Below are 19,786 nucleotides of genomic sequence, written 5' to 3'. Positions count from 1 at the left end.
CTGATGGCACTTTACAGCACATAAACTTCCTACCTGGTCTCATGGCATAAATGTACCTGGGGGCACTTTTTAGCGAGACGCGAAATACGTACCAATAAGTACATATCACTGCATTGTAAACTTCAGTTCAAACAAGAATAAAAGATGGCCTTTGGTAGAAAATCTCTCCGCCGGAAACCTTTGACCCTCAAACACAAGCATATTTGCACTCTCACACACACACACACACACACCGTCAGGCAAGCGCTGTCCTAACGTGACTGCTGGAGGTCCAGTAACACAATCTGTCTCACCTCTCTGTCACTCAGCATCTCTCACCTCTGCATGTCTCTCACCTGTCTCTCTTTCACAACATGCACAGCTGTCTTTCTCTGTTTGACTTTCTTTCTTCTGTGGAACACAAAAGACGACGTTTTGTTGAATGTTGGTGTCCAGACAACTTAAATTTTATTGTATAGACAAAATTAAACACAGAGACATTTCAAAATATCTTCGTTTATTCTGCAAACAAATTTGGAATGACATGGTCAATAAAAGATAACAGAATTTATATTTTTATGTGAACTTTCTTTAACATAAGTTTGAAACACTCATTTGGTTTATATTACAATACTGTTCAAAATGTAGGGGTCTTTTTTCCCCATCATTTTCATTGTAAGAATTATTGTAATTTTCACCCATTCCTGATGGTCCCGGTTGAGATTTTTTAATAGTTACAAATTCTTTTTCCTTCATAAATACATCACAGATGTAAAATAGGTTGTAAATATGGTCTCATGTCACAAACAGCAACCATCTAAATGAACTGTTGCCATCAAGACAAAACTCAATCCCCTCCGCAGGTACAACCTGTCGTGATGCTGCCATGCCAAACGGCTACAGTGTCCCATCTGGAAACAATTCAGGGAACGCCATCTGTTACACATGGGCCACAACAACCACACGTACAAACACACACAGCATCCTCTGCGCTCACAGTTTCAAAGCACCATTCTAACATGCAGAGTCAACAGTTTATATATTAAACCACATGGGTGTTGCATTATTGTGCGGTTGCTAGGGTGTTTTGGGTGGTATGGAAAATAATTTAGGCAGTATGGAAATTTTTGTCGTATGGGGTGAGTGACCGCTAACCATCACCAGCACAGATCCTGACCTTTTTTTTTTTTTTTTTTTATCTTGCAACTCTGAGAAAAAAGTCAGAATCGTGAGATATAAACTCAAAATTCTGACTTTTTCTCACAATTCTGAGTTTGCATCTTGCAATTCTAAGTTTATACCTTGCAATTCTACGTTTGCAGCTCACAATCGAAAGTTTATATCTCACAATTGTAACTTTACGCAATTTAAATTTACACAATTCTGAGTTTACATCTTGCAATTCTAAATTTAAATCGTGCAATTCAAAATTGACTTTTCGCAATCGCAAGTTTACATCTCAACTTTAAATTTACATCTCGTAATTGTTCATTTACATCTCACAATTCTAAACTTGCATCTCGCAACTCTAAATTTACATCTCGCAATTCAAATTTACATCTCGCAACTAAGTTTACCTCTTGCAACTCTGTTTACATCTAGCAATTCTGTTTTCTTTGTTTCCACCACAGAATAAAAATAAAGGAAATTACTTTTTTCTTTTTTTTTAATCTCACAATTCCAACTGTTCTTCTCAGAATTTCAAGTTTACATCTCCTATTTGTGACTTAACATTTGTAACCTTTTTTCAGAATTACGAGAAAAAACATCCAAATTGTTTGATATAAGCTCAGAATTGCAAGAAAAGTCAGAATTGTGAGAAAGTCACAATTACATTTAAAAAAAATTTTAAATGGTCATGAACTGAGAAATCAAAATTCCCTTGATCTTTTGACATATAAGAGCTCATTGTACTATAAAAACATCCTGTAAGTTTCAGAACTCAAAACTTTCTCGTTGGTCTAAAAACAGCTTATGTTGAAGCCAATCTGCCAAAACGACAGCTTGTGGAATGTGACACTTTATGATGTAATAGTGTGGTTAAACCCCGCCTCCGCAGAAGAACATCAACGCCTGCTTCAACATCACTGTCTGTTTAGCTCCACCCACCAATTCACGCATGTAGTGTAAATAACGAGAGAGGCAAACGCAGGTCTACACAGAAACCAAACGATAAAGATGACTCCAAAGACAACAAGACGCTATTCAGATCCAGTTCCACATCAGTAAGAACTCGGTCCTTTGTTCACATTATTTTACCACGGATTCGTTTACAAACACGGCACAATTCGGCGCAGGATTTTCAGAAAGATTGAAACTAAAAGACGATGCTGTGCCGAATATATTGGATCGACAGTAATGTCGCAGCACACAAGTGTGAGTAACCGTTTTTATTACATGTTTACTATCGCTTTGCTATTACAGATCATTTGATTTGTACTGAGTATTTAAGTGTTTTTAACCTAAATCACAGCAGCATCCATCTATGAAGGCTGTAGGCTGTTAAACACACAGCTGTTAGTTAATCATAGCAGTGGGCATTTACTTCCAAGTCTACAATCCACCACACCAATTTAAACAGAGCGTTCTGATGAGGGGTAAAAACAGAACAGAAAATAGCCTATTACTCCTAAATTATTAGTTTTTTGATGTAAAAATCTTGATAACATTATAAGTGGACCATAGAGAACAGTACAAAATAATAAAAAGGCAGTTCATGACCTCTTTTTAAAATCCCATTAGAGAAACAGGCTTCCATAGAAAGCAGACTAGATTTAACATATTACATTACTGTTTACAGGAGTCCAGCAGTTGTAATGCTGTCCTGAGCCAGTCAATCAGACAATGTCTTTCACTCATTTATCTGTGATTGTGTGATAAGTGTATGGGGTTTGAAGTGTTCCAGATCATTTGCATGGTCTCTTTGTGAAACATGATGCTGCTGATTTTTTTTTTTTTTTTTTTTGCATGGACTGGTTTGCAGAGGGCTGATGGGAAGTGAGGTTTAAACCGAGTACACGACACAATAAAACCAAACCACGGGAACAGATTTAAAGGCATAGTGCGTATGAGCAAACAGAAATGCGAAACTTTGCAAGAGCATCAGATTTGACTCTGCATGTGTGCATTTGTGTTCCCCTGGCAGGACTGTGTACCATCCCATGGGTCATTGCCAGAGTGCAGAACACAAAAACATAAAAACATGTTGTGTCTGTGATGTAAGACTCAGGTGCATAAATGCACACACACATAAACACACGGGTGAATTGCACAAAGCCTATAAAGAACATGCCCTGGTCATATTTCATTTCAATCTCTAAAGACATAAGAAATGATCATTTGCATAAAGAAAATTAGGTTTATTAAAATTATTGCTTTGTGACTTTTATGCTACCTTTTTTTTTTTTTAATCAATGCAAAATATTTTTATTCTCATTACTGTTATTACTCATTATTTACCCTATATTATTTATTCATTCTGATGATTTTATTAATTTATTACCCCATATGGGAAAAAAAATCTCAAATCATCTTGATATAATAAAAGTATAACTTGAGAATCCTACTATAATCATGAGAATTATTCAAAAAGAAAACATCCAATTGCATGGCCGTAATGAGAATGTTTTGCATTGTTACTGAAAATGTGGTTACATTTGTAAAAAATAAAAAAGTATATTTTAAAAAAATTATATACGATATCGTTCCTCTGTATCGTTATCGTTATAGTTGTGGTGTGAACTATGCTATTCTTTAATATTGAGAACGATTTTTAGAACTATATCTTTATAGTTATCGTGCTTGGTGTGAACGGGCCTTTATTCATGAAATACAAGCTGAATGAATTTAAATCATTCATAAAACTGTCCTTGTGTGAAATGTTACACTTATTTCAGTGGAAAAATTAGCAAAAGACAATTTAAAAACAAGTATTTTATTTGTTTCATAAATAAGGCCCATTATATTGGCTTCATCATGTTTTAACGTATATAAAAACATGTTAAAGGTGGATGTTAAAAGAGCTATTTAATTTTATATATGTAAAGTAAAATAAAATCTATTTTAATTATTCAAAGTAGAATATTTCATTTTATTTTTATTTAAAAATTAGTACGTGTTGTTTTTTCCATAAATAATGTTTATTATATTCGTTTTAGCACATAACTTCTCACCCTAACATCTTAATAAAGTGTACATAACATGTTAAAGGTGCTGTTAGCTATTTTATTTCATATATTTAAAGTAAAACAAATCATTTATTTCATTCTATTTGAAGTCAAATATTTTATTTTTTTATTTTATATTATAAATTAGTGTTTGTTTAATAAATAAGGCTTATTATATTTGTTTTAGCAGATAGTTTCTAGCATTTTTAGCAAATTTTACCATAACGACTTAATAGTGTACAAGATAGATAGATAGATAGATAGATAGATTGCTCACAGCACCTTTAATTTACAAATAAATGTGATGTTTACTTACCGAACAGGGTTTTGGCACTGATCTTGCTGTCCGATCTGGCCACCCCACTGCAAAGAAGAGCAAAGGAGGATGAGGAGGGTGGAGGACGATGTCTGCTCTTCATTACTTTACAGTCTTTAGTTTTGATTAAAATACTCTTAACGGTACACACTCAGTGTCCTGGTCTAATGTGAACACTGGACACAGACTGAGCAAGACTGATTAGAAAGATCTACAGGTTGTGAGAGCATATGGGAGTGAGGGAAGGGGGTATGAGAGAGAGAGAGAGAGAGAGAGACCGAGACAGGTTGTTTCCAACAGGGCAAGAAAGGCAAACATTCCCAAACAGTGCTGCTCTGTTAACTGTAATACACTCTTAACGGTACACACTCAGTGTCCTGGTCTAATGTGAACACTGGACACAGACTGAGCAAGACTGATTAGAAAGATCTACAGGTTGTGAGAGCATATGGGAGTGAGGGAAGGGGGTATGAGAGAGAGAGAGACCGAGACAGGTTGTTTCCAACAGGGCAAGAAAGGCAAACATTCCCAAACAGTGCTGCTCTGTTAACTGTAATACACACACACAATCTCACAAAAAAATCACTAACTACGGGATGTTTGGTTAGGTGTGTGTAGGTCCTAAAAAACATTAGTAAAAGCTACATTCTTTTTACATGCATATAATGCCAGAAACATGCTATTTGAAAGCCACAAGCACAAATGCATTGAGCTACTGCAGTGTAACCATGCTGTCCTCTTATGTTTCGTAATACACCGCACAACGAAGGTAATTACAGTTTGAAATATTTCCCAAAAATGAAAAAAAATTACTGTTTAAAATTTATTGTACTCACCCTCAATCCATTCAAGACAGTTTTTTTTTTTTTTTTTCGAAAATTAACATTGCATCACTTGCTCACCAGTGGATGCTCTGCAGTGAATGGGTGCCGATAGAATGAGAGTCCAAACAGCTGATAAAAACATCACAATAATCCACACCACTCCAGTCCATCAGTTAATGTGTTGTGAAGTGAAAAGTTGAAAAACATGTTTGTTATTACAGTGTTTTCACTACAAAACCATCACTTCTGGCCAAAATATGAGTCCAAAATCCATAATAATGCTTCCTCCAATGAACGAGTCCATCTACTGTTGTTATCGCACATTAAAATCCACAAGCATATTTGTTTAGATCTGTTTTTGCCTGTAAACGGTGTTTGATTTGTGCATATTTCTCTCCTGATTCAGACGAGACAACTTGTTCACTGGAAAAGGCAATATTATGGATAGAGCTGGAAGTGACGGTTTGAAGCAAAAACACGCAACTTTTCATTTGAGAAGATGTTAACTGATGGACTGGAGTGGTGTGGATTATTGTGATGTTTTTATCAGCTGTTTGGACTCTCATTCTGACGGCACCCATTCACTGCAGAGCATCCACTGGTGAGCAAGTGATGCAATGCTACATTTCTCCAAATCTGTTCTGATGAAGAAACAAACTCATCTACATCTTGGATGGCCTGAGGGTGAACACATTTTCAGCCAATTTTCATTTTTGGGTGAACTATTCCTTTAATAAACTTGCTCAGTGAGATGCTATTAAAAATGGTGTACTCGCATTGCATTATAAATTGAGCTTTCACACATTATGAAATTCAAAAACATGAAGTTGAGCTTGCATGGTTAGAAGCGACCAAGTTCAACCGTGTATACGAGTATGATTCGAGTTTGAGACTTACTTGCTTGCTTTTGTTGGGGTCCCCAAAGCATTCATGTTCTACTACATCCACCTGCAACAAAGAGAGACAGGCAGAATACGTCATTAACACCAAACTCCACCACAGGAAATGAAACACAGCACAGCAATTACAGTAAAACCAAACATCATTTTTGTGCACTAATGACTCTTTAACTGCCTCTTTAATTTTTCCGTTTACTTTGTCTTAATCTCTCACTAAACCCTGTGCTATTTTTATTTTCCACGCCTCCACCCTTCTCTCTTTCAAAGGCCTTTCCATTGTTTCTTTCTTGCTCTGTCCTGGCCGCTGTGAATAATTCATCTCTGTGTGACTCTTGAGGCATATGGCTCCTTTGAAGAACTGTAAAAGCATCAAACAGAGCATGAACTGACTCTGCATCCTGTCTGCAATTTGCTCAGCTCTTGAATATTCAATACGCATGTATTATTTTTTTCAAACAGTCCAATTTAAGCTTTAAAAAAAGCATTTTCTAATCACTCAATGTCTATTAAAGTAACATTAAACTTCTCGTAATTTGAGAAGAACGCTATTTAAGTGTTAGCATAATGTTTATCCACATTTTACAACAGCTTTAAAGCCTCAGAATTAAGAGTTGGAACAACCAAAACTACACTCTAAAAAAATGCTGGGTTGTTTCAATCCAACTTTGGGTCAAATATGGACTAACCCAACCATTGGGTTAAATTTTTACATTACATTTTTAACCCAAAAGTTGGATTAGTCCATGTTTGACCCAAAGTTGGTTGGAAAGTTGGAAACTTTAACAGTTATAACAATGTTGTACCAAGAATGTTTTCTCATTTCATTGTGAGAACTTGCATTAAACTAATATCAAGTAAGTTAGACGTTCCATTAACATTTTAGGAACAATTTAAAACATATACGCAACATTTACACAAAGTTAGCCCAAGGTTTTGGAACATTTCCTGTTACACAGACCGTCTTCGTGTGTTGTATATCACTATCTGAGTTTATGAAGTGTATCAGATGCCTCACTAAGCCTGTTTTACCATGGTACCGGGGTGTGATGAACCGCAGTGTTGTTTTGGTTGTACATGCTCTGCTGTCCGCTGTCCCGTAAAGATGCTGGAGCAGACAACAGCAGGCTGGCAGCCCAGCCTGAAACAAGACCTGCCTTTCCTCGGGATGCGGACATTTTTCAGACGCTTAATTACATACTCTGAGGCTTTACACACAAATAAACTCCCTGGCTCGGCAATTAACTGATGAGAGGGCATGTGTGTTTCTGGATCACCGGAGAACCTCTGTGTGTGTGTGTGTGTGTGTGTGTTTATAACTGGACTCACTAATAAAACAATATGCACGTAAAATCCCTAGGAAAAAACTAGGGACTTTATTTGCATGTTAGTGGCATTCTAGCTGATGTTCAATAATGTGAAATACTGATATGAGGGATGCCTATATATTTCTAATATACTGTATATAATTAGGCTTTAATCCACCCTAAACAAAAGTCAGAGGCCCTGAAAAGTCATTGTATAATTAACACAATGACCTCAATAAATGGCAAACAACATGAACATCATCAGCTGAGTGGATGCCTCTGTGTGTGTGTGTGTGTGTGTGTGTGTGTGTGTTTATAACTGGACTCGCTAATAAAACAATATGCACGTAAAATCCCTAGGAAAAAAACTAGGGACTTTATTTGCATGTTAGTGGCATTCTAGCTGATGTTCAATAGTGTGAAATACTGATATGAGGGATGCCTATATATTTCTAATATATATAATTAGGCTTTAATCCACCCTAAACAAAAGTCAGAGGCCCTGAAAAGTCATTGTATAATTAACACAATGACCTCAATAAATGGCAAACAACATGAACATCATCAGCTGAGTGGATTGTTTTGTCAGACAAACTCTATTTTAAAATTTGAATGAACTATCTGATGTAGAAAATGTTGAAATTACAAGAAAGTGTAAATAAAGACAACTTTGAATGCACTTGAATGGCTTAATTTAGCTTGTTTGGTCAAAACATGGAGAATTGTAAGGATGTGTGGCTACAGTTAATTGTAAGGATGTGTCTGAATTAAAGCATTTATAAAACAACAATTTAGTGTTTTTGATTGTTTTATTTTGTTTAAAGTCATTACTGTGATTAGTGTTCCTTTTGATTTGGTTTGCTAAATTGAATATTTGCTATTTAAATAAGTTAAAACAGAAGTTTCTTCAATCCTTTAAGTTTAAACAAATGCTTAAACATGCTGAGGAAAGTTGATTTAACTTAAAATGTTGTTTAGAGTGAACAAACCAAAAAATGAGTTGCCACAATTACTGAAGTTGAGAAAACTCAAAAATGCTTTGCAGCTGGAAATTTTATTTTTAAAGATAACTCGGCTTTCTTTGCAGTCAAGGGTTTGAGTTAGTGTGTAGTAAATAGCTTTATACAGTATCTCTCAACATTGAGAACATGTCAAATATTAATAATGTTATAAGAACATTCTATAAACATTATTTTATTATTTTTTGTCATAACATTTACACAACTTTTAAAAACTGGAGAAATTAGGAAATTGCTGGTAAGGTTCTGCTAAGAAACAAAATACGTTTTCAATAAAGATTATTGGAGTGTTTTACAAGATAATAGAATTTCAGTATTTCTACTTTCTAGTTTTATGTAAAATACTATATAACTTGCTGTTTTTTTGTAATTATTTGTCAAACTTTCTAGCAACTTTTGAGTAAAAATAGTTTCTACACCCGTTTACTTCAGAGTATTAGTGTCCTAAACCACTACAAGACATTGCTTTTCACATTGATTCATCCATTAAACCACTGACATTAAAAATACTAAATCTAAAATAGCTAAGAAAAAAGATAACTGCTCTAGAAAGATTGTCACTGTTATATGAAGAAGGAAACTGTCTACACTCTTAAAAATAAAGGTGCTTCACGATGCCATAGAAGAACCTTTTTGTTTAAATGGTTCCATAAAGAACCTTTAACACCTGAAGAACCTTTCTGTTTCACAAAAGCTTCTTTGTGGCGAAATAAGGTTCTTCAGATTACAAAAAGGTAAGAAAGAGATGGTTCTTTAAAGAACCTTTGACGCAATGGTTCTTTGTGGAACCAAAAATGGTTCTTCTATGGCATCGCTTGAAGAACCTTTTGAAGCACCTTTATTTTTAAGAGTGTACTCTGCATGCAGTATGACTAGTCACCGCAGGCAAACTACAACCCTTACTCACAGCAAAAGACAATCCCACTTTGAATAGACCAATTTGGAGTAGACGTCACAGTTACGTCACTTGCAGCTGGGCGCGCATAGTGGTGGCAGAAAAACACTGGGAACAAGTGCAGGGAAACAGGTGAAATCCATGGAAAAAGAGAAAAAATGTATTGTTGTGCCTTTGGATGTCAGAATCGGAATGCAAATACATTTTATATAACACTGTCGTCAAAGATGCCAATTGAAGCTAAACGCAGACGTTTAAACGGACAGATTATGGATGAAACCTGCTATGATTACCCTACTTTTAAAACATAAATACAATAGGTCTATATAATATTCATACAGGGGACATATTGTATTAGCCCTACAGTTGAAATACATGCATGAAATACTATTTAAACTATAACATTTACCTATTTTATCTCACAATTCTGACTTTTTTTCTTGCTAATGCAAGTTTAGATCTCCTAGTTCGGACTTTATTCAAGTCAACAATTGCGAGTTTCTCAATTCTGAGGAAAAAAAGCCAGAAGTGTGGGATTATAAACTAAAAAGAAAGAATGACGAGTTGATTTTTCTTATCAGAATTGTGAGATTATAATCTCGGAATTACAAGAAAAAAGTCCAAATGTTGAAATATAAACTCAATTACATTGTTATTCTTTTATTCCATGGCTTGAAATAGACTGCAATGTTAAAACTGTCATTTTCTGCCACCAGATAGGCTCCGCCCACAAAAAACCTCATCAGTGTTTGCAAACAGTGAAATTGGTCTATAAAAACCACCTGCTTGTCACCTGGGTGTCTGACGGTGAGGAAAAACAGCAGTGATTGACCCCACACTAAAAACATCGCCTTTCTGACTAGTCCTGCTTTACCAACTGATAGCTTCCACAATATTATCAGACAAGATTTGCTCTTTTATTATGCAAATTTGTGAAGGTTCTGTATGTTTCACTCTCAGAAAAAAAGGTACAAAAGCTGTCACTGGGGCGGTACCTTTTCAAAAGGCACTCCTTTGTACCTAAAGAGTCCATAGCGGTACCTTAAAGATCCATTTAAGTACCTAAAGTGTACATTTTAGTACCTAAAAGGGACAAAGGTGTACCTTTTTGAAAAGGTACCGCCCCAGTGACAGCTTTTGTACCTTTTTTTCTGAGAGTGTTGGGTATATTTTGGGAGTAAGATTTTTTTCACCAAACTCCATTTATTTAATAATAAAAACGGTAATATTGTGAAATATTATTACATTTTGAAATAACTGTTTTCTTTTTGAATATATTGTAAAATGTAATTTATTCCTGTGATGCAAAGCTGTATTTTCAGCATCATTCCTCCAGTCTTCAGTGTCACATGATCTTCAGAAATCATTCGAATATGCTGATTTGCTGCTCAAGAAACATTTCTGATTATTATCAACACTGAAAACAGTTGTGCCGCTTAATATTTTTGTGGAAATCATGGTACATTTTTTTTTCAGGATTCTTTTGTGAATAAAAAGTTCAAAATAATATAATATTACTTTGTAATATCATACATGAATTATAGCATCATACATAAATCTTGTCCAGGTTAGCATTACTTTGCATAAAAATGATTGCTGTAACGCTATTGTTTATTTTATTAGATGTAACGCACTGGTAGTATATTGTGTCATCTGTTCAAAGGCATTTCCCACAGCTCATGTTTTATCAAGGTGAGTTTAAATGGCTGCTCTCTTTATTCCAGGTTTATACAGACTGCAGGTTCATTGCCTCACGGCCTGTGGTATTTGACACACCTGAGCGGTTCAATGGACTGGCATTTTGGGGCGGATTCAAAATGTCCTCTCACAATGTGGCTACTTAAGGCCGCCTCACATGCCTCCACCACTCCTGCACTTGTTTTTAACCTTAAGCACTCATTGTTGGTTCCACCCACTCCACCTTTCATTTGGGTTTTAGCTTTGTTTGTCCAGGCTGTTTTGTTTAATGGCCAGAGTTTGCGTTTGTTGATCTGCATTTCTCCAGATGTACTGCTCTGTGTTCGGTAAATCACTGTTTTAACATCAAAACACATGAATATATACATTACATATGAAGTAGTGCCACAGAAGTTTATAATGGTCCAGGTTATTAAAAACTGCAAAACACAGCCAAACATGTTTCATGCCAGGTCAAGCATGATTTCAGCTTCATATTTGAACATATCATGAAGTTTTGAGCCAAAACAAGCATCTGAACAGCGTCAATCCAGCAACCTGATCTAACGCTAATCAATCAATGCATCAGAGTCCAGTTTTGACAAGGAACATGATATGTAATTTAATTTGCTTTCACTTAGGTGACCAAGCAAAAACAATCAGCCTCTGATGACTGTCTCCACTTCACCTGCTCTATTGTGCTAATTTTTAGGCATCATCAGGACAGTAGATTGATTCATCGATGTGGGAGGAATTACAGCGACCAATCAATTAACGATTCTGGGTGACCTCAGCCAATCAGATCCCAGGCCTGAATAAAACCACAAAACCTAGTTCGAATCGAACCTCTGATCTGTGCGAGCTTTAAAAGCTATAAACAAAAAAGTCAAGCCTCCATGACCATTAAGCTCACCTATATTGACTTCAGTATATGAAGTAATGTCTCCTCAAACAGATGGGCAAACGGAGATAATGTCTGCGGGACCTTTGCCCTGCAGGGGTGAATTGGCTTTATAATGCGAATCAAACACGAGCAAAAAGCTTGTGTCAGCTAAAAGCTTTTATTCCCCATCCATAATGATGATGATGGTTTCTGTGAATGATTGTGTTTGTCTTGCATTGTGATCAAGAGGGACGTTTATGTGCTTGTTTGCCAGTCTGATGTCAGAAGAAGGTTTAGATTTGGGATTGATCAAGCGCTCGGGTCAAGCTGTCATTGCTGTTGTTTGAAAATGCGGTCACGTTCACCTGGAACGGATCCTGAATGTCAAACGTTTTCCAAACAAATATTACTTTTCAAAAGATAACAACTATTGGGAATATAAATGGCACACATATATCTGATTATCATTCCAAATATTGCCAGTCAAGCATAAGTTGCAAAACCAGATTTGTTAAGCAATACATCATTGATTTTTGAGTCACAGGACATTAGCTCTCATTAGCTCTCTTTTTTTATTATTTTAAGTTGTTCAGAGATATTCACTTAAGTTTGCGTGCGATATACTTGTTCAATAAATTAATTTAATTAATTGAGACCACTGGATTTCAGCTCCATCTATTCAATGTTACTACCTCAGTCAGACTTGTTTATATCTTGGCAAGTAAAATTTTGACGTTTAGTTGCATCCCAGATGGCACACGCACGTCTGCAAGACGTCTGTTAAAGATCGCTTCATCTGGAAAGCATCTGCTGTGTACAAACATCTGATAGACGTCAGTTTTACATACATTCTAAATCATAAACATCTTCAAGACATCTTCTAAACGTCTATTTGACATCTGATAGGAAACGTCCTATAGATGTATTGCAGATGAGCAAACACTCTAAAAATACGTCTTGCAGATGTAAATGCAGACGTCAAATAGACGTCTCTGTGATGTACGTGTGCTATCAGGGATGACTCAAGAACCATTGATATTAGACTCTATAGATGTCAAATAGACGTCTCTGTGATGTACGTGTGCTATCAGGGATGACTCAAGAACCATTGATATTAGACTCTATAAAATGCTGTGTTGTTTCAGCCCAACTTTGGGTCAAATATGGACTAACCCAACCATTGGGTTAAATTTTTACATTACATTTTTAACCCAAAAGTTGGATTAGTCCATATTTGACCCAAAGTTGGGTTGAAACAACCCAGTATTTTTTATGTTTGCTAAAGAATTAGTACTGAAAGTTTAAAACGTCACTTTAATAATCCACAAACCTGAGGTTCTTGCTATTTATAGCCTATCATAGATCGTTTTAATACACCACGCCTAGACATTAAATCAAATGAAATGGCATTTGTTAATGTCATACAGTACACTGAAAAAAGGTGAAAAGTGAAAAACAAATCAACAAAGAAATCGCAATAATAAATGATAAAGAAAGCTAAAGTTGAATTAAACATTACATTAACTAGAAAGACTGAAATATTATGTTCTTGTGAAACACTCCAGTAATGTTTGTTTACAACTTCAAAATCATTTTAAAGTGTGCATCCTCTATTTATCGGCTAGACACGTCGAAGAACTTGAGTGACTGACCAAAGCAAATTTCCACTTAATTGCGTTCCGTTCATATTAAAACACAAATAAGACGCTTCAGAAGTAAAACATCGCAAGCAAGCGCTCCTTATAACGGACGCGTTCTAGTTTTGACGCGTAGCGTCGTTCTCAGTGGCCTTGGGTTGACAGCGTATAGAAACGCGCTCTTACCCTCAGCAGAGAGAGGCTACGGTCCCGTTCTTCAGTTCGCCGATAATTCCTCCCGTTTCCAGAAAGTCTTGCGGTAAACTCTTCTTCAAGGCTCCATCTCAATCTGTTTTCTCACAGAGGTGAACTTTGCTCCAAGCTCGGAGGGTTTGGGGTAGCCAAGGCGACTTTGCTGATACAAAAATGTCAAACCAAAAAATAAAGGTGATGACAAAAAGTCTAGAACGATGCAACAGGTGCGCTCGAGCGAGAGTGACAGGTGCTTCGCGCTCGTAACGCTACCTGCCGCGCGAGAGGGGGCGGAGCCTGCATATGAACGCATGCCCTTTTAATGCAGTGTTTCTGGAACATATACTAAACATTTTAGTCACGGAATATTTAAAGGACTTCGCCCTGTAGCTTTAAAAAAAAAAAAAAAAAAAAAAAAAGGACATGAATAACTTTTAATAACTTCTTATTCTTTTGGACACATTATGAAAGGAATGTTTACATAAAATTATCTCACTTCTCTTCCAAAAAAAAAAAAAGCTTTTTGGATAACGACTGGAGGATTTTTATTGCATTATTTACTGCTATTAGAATACAAAATACATAAACAAAACAGCATATTATTAAGTAAAAAGGTAGAAAATATTAAACACGGAATAAAATTTTTTTTTTATTGATAATACTCAAAACTGAATTAAACTAACTTATTTTCTAAAGGTGCTGCATTCATTTCCATTTAAATGTCACACAATGCATTTAAGCAATTTATTTAAATTTTACGTTGAGACTGAATGACTATCCATTATTTACAGATATACTAAAAATGTAAAACAATAAATAAATAAATGCACAGACCTATGTAAGATTAAGTAAAATGTAAATAATACGTAATATTGCATTAAAAAACATTGAATAATTCAAATATTCTTTAAAGGTGCTGCACCTGTATACTCTATTTTTATATCAATTTCACTTTCACACAATGCATTTATGCATTTATGCATTTCCTCAACATACAAGTAATTTACTGCATATGAATGCAAATCATTTAAATGTAAATCTTCACTAAAAAATATAAATCAGATTTTTTTTTTTTGCTTTTCTCCAGAGCTAAAAACATGTATCCTCCACCTGGTGCACTATATCAGAAAAAATTCTACCTTAAAAATTGATTACCTGGAGCAAGATAACATTTGGTTTATTGAACGTCCTCCCTTCATTATCAACCATTTTATTGCCAACCTTTATGCACCATATATTGGCAAAGCAGAAAATGGGTTTAAAGGGGCATGCCTGGCTTACATCGATATAACCTCTGCATTTATATCAGAACATGTATGCCGTATTGTGACGTTTGTTTAGGGATGTAAGCAAATTCCTGTTCCTGATCCAGTTCTGTAACCCTGTATGATCAAGGAGAAGCATCTTCAAAGAACGAAGTGAAAGAAGAGCAACCAGGTGGAACATTGGTCAGGTTTGTATGTCACTAGATATGGAGCGTGACTCCGGCCTGCAAACACACTTTACTCTTCCTGATCAGTCTAAAATCAGGATGGATGGGTTTTTACCTGGTTATTTAAGAATAAAAATGTAACCATTTATTTACCCTCACATCGTTCCAAACTCGAATAGCTTTCCTTATTCTGTACAAAATGAAAGTAGATGGGGACCAGAGATTGTCAAGCTCCAAAAATAACACAAATAGCATCATAAACACAGTCTATGCATCTCGTGTTCTATATTCCAAGTCAACTGTTTACAAACGGACCCAAGTCTACTTGACAGCTGTGGTCACTGTCTGGACATTCTGCTCCTTTTTGCTCTACATGAATGAAAGAGCCATGAAGGTGAGTGGATTATAATCAAATTTAACATTTTTGATAAAAAAAATTCCTTAAGGAATATTTCACCCAAAAAATGAAAATTTGCTAGAAAATTTACTCACCATATGTAGATTTGGAAAAAATTAAGCATCACATTTCTTGCTCACCAGTGGATGCTCTGCAGTGAATGGGTGCCGTCAGAATGAGAGTCCAAACAGCTGATAAAAACATTACAGTAATCCACACCACTCCAGTCCATCAGTTAACATCTTGTAAAGCAAAACGCTGCATGTTTGTAAGACACAAATCCATCATTAAGGTGTTTTAGCATTAAACAGTCACTTCTTACCAAACTACCAGTCCGTAGTCCAGTGAAAAAGTTGTCTCATCTGAATCAGGAGAGAAATATGCACGAAGCAAGCACTGTTTACAAGCAAAAGCAGTTCAAAACAAATATGTCAGTGCAGTTACTTGTGGATTATTGTGATGTTTTTTATCAGCTGTTTGGACGTTCATTCTGACGGCACCCATTCATTGCAGAGGATCCATTGGTGAGCAAGTGATGTAATGCATGTAATACATTTCTCCATATCTGTTCTGATGAAGAAACAAACTCAGGAAAGCCTGAGGGCACATTTTTCATTTTTGGGTGAACTATTCCTTTAAGATGAAAATACACATGACATCAAACAGAAAATCACATACACATTAAAAAGTCCACTGGTATGCAGACAGGTTGGTGAACTGCAGTACATGCGCACAGACCAGTGGAGTGTTTGACTTTAGAAACCTTGAGTTTTGGTTTATAATTAACACCAGAGGACAGAACTATGACACATGAAATGCTCACTTTCTCAGGTTTACATTGACTGCTGAACATTGACTTATGAACATTATTCATAAAACTGCACAAAAGAATGACTTGGTGATAAATTCAGAGGCACATTTGTTTGAGGTTTGGTGAAACTGGGCATTAGGATAGCAAAGAGCAATTTGCATGTGGATTTGAATGTACAGTTCCCAAACAGAGTTGACTGTAGGGCACATCAGTGATTTCACACAGTAAAAAACATCATTTCATATGCTAGAGAAGAGATACACACCAATAAACCTCGCACAGTAAAACCACAGACTGCACACGATTAAATCAAATCGGATTCTGAACATATTACATGTTAAATAAACGCCCTCTACTGGACAAACTAACAACGTGCTTAATGAACGTGCTTAATGGCTACAAAAAGTTATTTCTAAAAGTCATTAGTCTTAGGATATATATCAACACAAACACACACACTCAATTTTCATTTTAAACCAGTTAATAATATAAGATTCCATATGCAGAAAAAAAAACATTTTAATGTGTTTTTGTTTAAAATGTTTTACATGTTGTATATTTAAATATATATATGTTAAAACATTTGGATAGGATACAGCATTTTATTAATTTATGATACATATTTGCTTTATCACAATATTCTGATGGATTTTGTTCTTGTAGTGTTTTTTTTTTCTTTCTTCCTTTTCTTGTTTTATACTGTAGCAGCCTATATAAAAAATAACGGAAAGTTCAGAGGTGCTGGATGCTATTGGGGAAGAGGAGGAGGAGGAGGAGGAGGAGGAGGAGGAGGAGAGGAAGGAAGCAGGGAGAGTGAAGGAGAAAAGAAAGAGCAAGAAGTGGTGGCGGAGGCTGCACTCTTTCTTCAGAGCTGCCAAAAAAACACATCAGTACATACTATACCAAAATCCATGTTGAGGCCATGATTAGATCTTTATTCCATGATATGTTAAAAACATTACTGTTATAGGTCTACATGTACTAATCTATGTTGAAACTATAATTAAATCATGACAACCCTCGGAAGATTTTAGCATGGTGATGGATATGACAATGTTAATGTATTTGGTCTTGGCAGAATAGATCTGCTACGCTGCTGATGAATTGCTGCTGCTGTTGGTTATTGCTGTAGTTGTAGATTATTGCTGCTACTGCAATGCATATGGCGATACGGTGCCATGAGTATTTAAGACATACTGCTGCTGCACAAATAGCATATAAAATAATCCGTAGCAGATCTATACAGGTGGAGCTGGGGAAGGTGGAGGGTTTCAGAGAACTCTGAAAGCGCGCTGCAGGAAACTCTAGTGAGTGCTAGCCAGCCATATAAATGCAAGGCAGTAAGCTCATTGGCTGCATATGCAGCATGAACCAATCAGCTTGTGCCAAGTCGTTTAACTCTCTGAATATCATCGGTTACGTTAACAACCCGTCGCCTGCGCCATCTAGAGTTTCATGACTGAACTATATATATATTCAGTCATTAAAATGTATAATTACATGAAAACTGCCTGACACATTGCAAAACACTCTTCTCAATATTTGAATTTTCATGTTATTTTATCTTTTAATAGACTACATCTTCAGCCGCTACACCATTGGTGATCAGCTGGGGAAAGGTGGATTTGGCGTGGTGTATGAAGGGAGACGTCTGGAGGATGATCTTAACGTTAATACAAATAACACATTATCAAGCCATCAAATGTTTGTCCTGTCTCATCCTTTACTCTAAGCCCTCTTAGTGTTTCTTAAGTTTTTGTTTTTTTTTCCCATCAGGTGGCTTTGAAATATGTCACGAAGACACAGCACACAGAATGTATATTCTTTGTAAGTACATTGCACTATATAAACAATATAAAGCATTTCCCAAAACAAATCCCTATTTGGGAAACCACCTTCATCTAACCATCATAAAAACGATTTGTCTTCTAGCCTGATCATCCAGTCCCCCTTCCAAAAGAAATCGCCCTCACCATCCTGGCGAATAAAGGTCCCAGCGTGCCAGAAATCATCAGGCTGCTGGACTGGCAGGACCACCCTGACCACTTCGTCATGGTCCTCGAATGTTCCTCTCCCTGTGAGAATCTGGTAGAGTTCATGAGGTGTCACAGTGGAAGCCTTGATGAAGAAACAGCACGGCAAAACATGTGGCAGTCGGCTCAACGCTGCAAACATGTGCTGCATCCGCGGAGTGCTCAGCTGGGCAAAGGTGGATTCGGCGTGGTGTACGAAGGGAGACGTTTGGCGGATGACCTTAAAGTAAAAATATATTACCAAGCCACCAAATGTTTTTAACTCAACCCTAAGTGTATCTTAATTAACTGAAATATTTTTTGTTTGTTCGTCAGGTGGCTTTGAAATATGTCACAAAGACAGCACACAGAATGTATATTCATTGTAAGTAGATTGCAATATAAAAATATAAAATGTCTCATATTAATATTAATCACAATAAAATTAAGACTGAGCTAAATCCATATCTGAGAAACCACCTCCATGTAACCATCATAATAACTTAACTCTTCTCGCCTGATCATCCAAAACCTCTTCCAAAAGAAATCGCCCTCACCATCCTGGCGAATAAAGGTCCCAGCGTGCCAGAAATCATCAGGCTGCTGGACTGGCAGGACCACCCTGACCACTTCGTCATGGTCCTCGAATGTTCCTCCCCTGTGAGAATCTGGTAGAGTTCATGAGGTGTCACAGTGGAAGCCTTGATGAAGAAACAGCACGGCAAATCATGTGGCAGTCGGCTCAACGCTGCAAACATGTGCTGCCTCCGCGGAGTGCTCCACCGTGACGTCAAGCTTGACAACCTTCTGATAAACAGGGAGACATCCGAAGTCAAGCTGATTGACTTCGGATGCGGGGACATTCTGAGGAGGTCACCATACAAGTCATACCATGGTATGTATGATATAATTAATTTCTTCCTAATAGATACAGAACAGTCGTGCTGCATTAATGCAAACTTGCACATCATACAAACTCCTCTCTCCTGCAGGCACAGCAGTATATTCCCCTCCAGAGTACCACAGCAGGGGGAAGTACTACGGCAGGCCAGCGACAGTCTGGTCACCAGGGGGTCTAATGTTCACAATGTTGTGTGGACGTTTCCCTAGTGACTATGACCTGTTCCTGCTGCATTACAAGCACTGGTCCAAACCCGGCCTGTCAAAAGGTGAGATCTTCATCACAAAAAAATAATTATCATAATCATAGAAACTATATTTAGTTTTGAATAACATGATCAAACAGAGAAAGTTTAAGGTAATTTAAGGTGTAAAGTTCAAGGTTAAATGTCCTTCCCATCTTCCTGCACAGAATGCGGTCACCTCCTCAGGGCTCTCCTGCA

The 19,786-nt window shown here is 36.5% G+C and overlaps 2 protein-coding genes across 6 annotated transcripts in view; one reads left to right on the top strand and one right to left on the bottom strand.

Annotated features, from left to right (window-relative positions):
• The window catches only part of eps8l2 (EPS8 signaling adaptor L2), a 33,566-nt gene extending 19,534 nt beyond the window's left edge, over nt 1-14,032 (bottom strand). For 3 of the 5 annotated variants that reach the window (XR_001605814.1, XM_016245544.1, XM_016245546.1), the window contains exon 1: nt 4,462-4,659. Coding sequence is in view for 4 of the 5 variants with exons in the window: in XM_016245544.1 (XP_016101030.1) it covers nt 4,462-4,564 (103 nt within the window). In the remaining variant the exon portion in view is untranslated. Of the gene's footprint in view, nt 1-4,461; nt 4,661-6,182; nt 6,234-13,785 lie in introns of those variants that run through there. The other 2 variants (XM_016245547.1, XM_016245545.1) reach the window with 2 other exon arrangements.
• Nucleotides 14,033-17,871: 3,839 nt separating this feature from the next.
• On the top strand, nt 17,872-19,735 carry LOC107561136 (serine/threonine-protein kinase pim-1-like). Its single transcript, XM_016245503.1, has 6 exons — nt 17,872-18,157; nt 18,208-18,258; nt 18,364-18,690; nt 18,780-18,828; nt 19,129-19,338; nt 19,436-19,735. The coding sequence occupies exons 1-6, from the start codon at nt 17,984-17,986 to the stop codon at nt 19,636-19,638; spliced, it is 1,014 nt and encodes a 337-aa protein (XP_016100989.1). The 5' UTR covers nt 17,872-17,983; the 3' UTR covers nt 19,639-19,735.
• Nucleotides 19,736-19,786: the final 51 nt, after the last annotated feature.

This window comes from Sinocyclocheilus grahami, unplaced genomic scaffold (assembly GCF_001515645.1).
Source record: "Sinocyclocheilus grahami isolate Dianchi unplaced genomic scaffold, SAMN03320097.WGS_v1.1 scaffold759.1, whole genome shotgun sequence".
Classification (NCBI taxonomy): Eukaryota; Metazoa; Chordata; class Actinopteri; order Cypriniformes; family Cyprinidae; genus Sinocyclocheilus; species Sinocyclocheilus grahami.
The sequence above is the reverse complement of the archived record's forward strand: the minus strand, read 5'-3'. Positions and strand labels throughout refer to the sequence as shown.